This window comes from Penaeus chinensis, chromosome 4 (assembly GCF_019202785.1).
Source record: "Penaeus chinensis breed Huanghai No. 1 chromosome 4, ASM1920278v2, whole genome shotgun sequence".
NCBI lineage: Eukaryota > Metazoa > Arthropoda > Malacostraca > Decapoda > Penaeidae > Penaeus > Penaeus chinensis.
The window spans coordinates 36,707,194-36,709,693 of NC_061822.1; the positions used below are offsets into that span (position 1 = coordinate 36,707,194).

Below are 2,500 nucleotides of genomic sequence, written 5' to 3' on the forward strand. Positions count from 1 at the left end.
ACAACATATCTAGTGACTGTGATATGGCTTATTGAGAGGAAGGTGGAAGAGCTAATGACACCTTACAGTAACAGAATTAACACGTCACACTCACAGTACTCCAATCACAAGAAGAGGTGGAAAACACAAGTGTATGACTAGCTCTAGAGACGAGAGTCTAAATGGGGAATGAAGGTATAAGGGTGATACTGTGTGTATACCTGGAGGAAAGTTGCTAAATAGTACCATATATATTAGTGTACACAACGAGCATCTTAACAATAATATAAAAAAATTACAGGAAAAAAGTACACTAGTTCCTGACACACCTTACATAATTGTGGCAAATAGGTCTGACCACACATGGAGTGGAAAGCCATGATTGTGGCAAAGAGGACTTTAGGGCTTAAAAATCTTACCTCATGTTCTCTATGCTGAGAAATGACTTCCCCACTGTGCATATTAAACAATGTGACAGTGTAAGTGTCACTAACAACAGCTAAAGTATGTCCATACTTTGTCTCCATAGCATTAGGATGCAGCTTTACTAACAACACCTTTTCATTGCCAAGAGGGATCAACTGAAAAAAAAAAAAAAATGATCTTAAGTTATACTATTAACAACTGATGACAAAAACACATAGTCTGTAACATGTATCAGCCAATATCTTGCTATTTCATGCAATTCCTCAAACAATTCATGTAAAGCTTAATCACAATTAAACTATAAAACTCAAGTTATTCATACACAATTACTTAGGGAGAAGTACTTACTTTTATCACTTTTGGCATAGCTTTTTCCTGTGTAACTTTGTAGACAACAATCGATTTGAAAGAAGCTGTGACCAAGAGCCCATCTTCTGAACGGGAATCCAAGGCATTGCTAAGAAACCAATTTGGTGACGGAGGAAGCAGAATCTCGCCAGCCTAAAGTGGAAAGACATACATAACATAAGCATTAGGAAAGAAAAGAAAAATCTAAAACACCAAAACACTGAAATTGAGGGTCTTGTGCTATCTATTCTTGTTTACAATAATTAAAAATTCTGTTTGTAGTATGATTGTCTTGATAAAAAAAAAATAATATTAACTATTAACAAATACTGATGATAAAAATAATAATATGTGTGTCTATGTGTGTCTTTGTGTGTCTGTGTTTGAGGTTTGTGTGGTTTGTGCGGTGTGTGGTGTGTGTGTGGTGTGTGTGGTGTTTGTGGTGTGTGTGGTGTGTGTGGTGTGTGTGGGCGGGTGGGCAGGTGGGTGTGTGTGTGCGTGTGTGCGTGTGTGCGTGTGTGCGTGTGTGCGTGTGCGCGTGTGCGCGTGTGCGCCTGTGCGCGTGTGCGCGTGTGCGCGTGTGCGCGTGTGCGCGGGTGGGCGGGTGGGCAGGTGGGTGTGTGTGGGTGTGTGTGTGTGTGTGTCTGTGTGTGTGTGTGTGTGTGTGTGTGTGTGTGTGTGTGTGTGTGTGTGTGTGTGTGTGTGTGTGTGTGTGTGTGTGTCTGTGTGTGTGTCTGAGTGTGTGTCTGTCTGTGTCTGTGTGTGTCTGTGTGTGTCTGTGTGTGTCTATGTGTGTCTATGTGTGTCTATGTGTGTCTATGTGTGTCTATGTGTGTCTATGTGTGTCTTTGTGTGTCTGTGTGTGAGGTTTGTGTGGTTTGTGCGGTGTGTGGTGTGTGTGTGGTGTGTGTGTGGTGTGTGTGTGGTGTGTGTGTGGTGTGTGTGGTGTTTGTGGTGTGTGTGGTGTGTGTGGTGTGTGTGGTGTGTGTGGTGTGTGTGGTGTGTGTGGTGTGTGTGGTGTGTGTGGTGTGTGTGTGTCTGTGGTGTGCGTGTGTCTGTGGTGTGCGTGTGTCTGTGGTGTGCGTGTGTCTGTGGTGTGCGTGTGTCTGTGGTGTGCGTGTGTCTGTGGTGTGCGTGTGTGTGTGGTGTGCGTTTGTCTGTGGTGTGCGTGTGTCTGTGGTGTGCGTGTGTCTGTGGTGTGCGTGTGTCTGTGGTGTGCGTGTGTCTGTGGTGTGCGTGTGTCTGTGGTGTGAGTGTGTTTGTGGTGTGAGTGTGTCTGTGGTGTGCTTGTGTCTGTGGTGTGTACAAGTATGCACATGCATGCATGTGTGTGCATATCTTATCAACTTAAATAAGGTACTGAAGTATATGAAAGAAGGCAAAAAAATTACATGTATATAGTAGCTACTTGCAAACTAAATTCATTACCTCATGTTCTATGTCGTAATCATACTGAGGAAAACGGCACATAAGAGGCCCAAAACTCAAAAATTCATTCCTGTCCCAAAATCTGCAATGGAAGTCAGTATCTTCTTCCATCTTCAGTATTGACTACAACAAATACTAAAACAAGAATTTCCTTGCTTTCTTGATAAAGCACTCATAAAAAAAAGTAAAATAGATCAGCATATATCAGCTGAATTATTAGTATTATCCAATAATAAAGGTACAGATTATAACTAGTGGAAGAGACCCATGCACACACTACACAAGAGAAGACTGTCACTGGAAGGTCTGCTCTTGCTCT

General features: G+C 42.5%; 1 protein-coding gene across 2 annotated transcripts in view; it reads right to left on the reverse strand.

Moving 5' to 3' along the window:
• The window catches only part of LOC125025041 (gem-associated protein 5-like), a 22,167-nt gene that overhangs the window by 18,598 nt on the left and 1,069 nt on the right, over positions 1-2,500 (reverse strand). The window contains exons 1-3 of one of the 2 annotated variants that reach the window (XM_047612908.1): positions 2,182-2,469; positions 754-906; positions 399-560 (exon numbers count right to left, since the gene is read on the reverse strand). In XM_047612908.1, the coding sequence (XP_047468864.1) occupies positions 399-560; positions 754-906; positions 2,182-2,292 (426 nt within the window). In that variant the 5' untranslated portion in view covers positions 2,293-2,469. Of the gene's footprint in view, positions 1-398; positions 561-753; positions 907-2,181; positions 2,470-2,500 lie in introns of those variants that run through there. The other variant, XM_047612909.1, reaches the window with a different exon arrangement.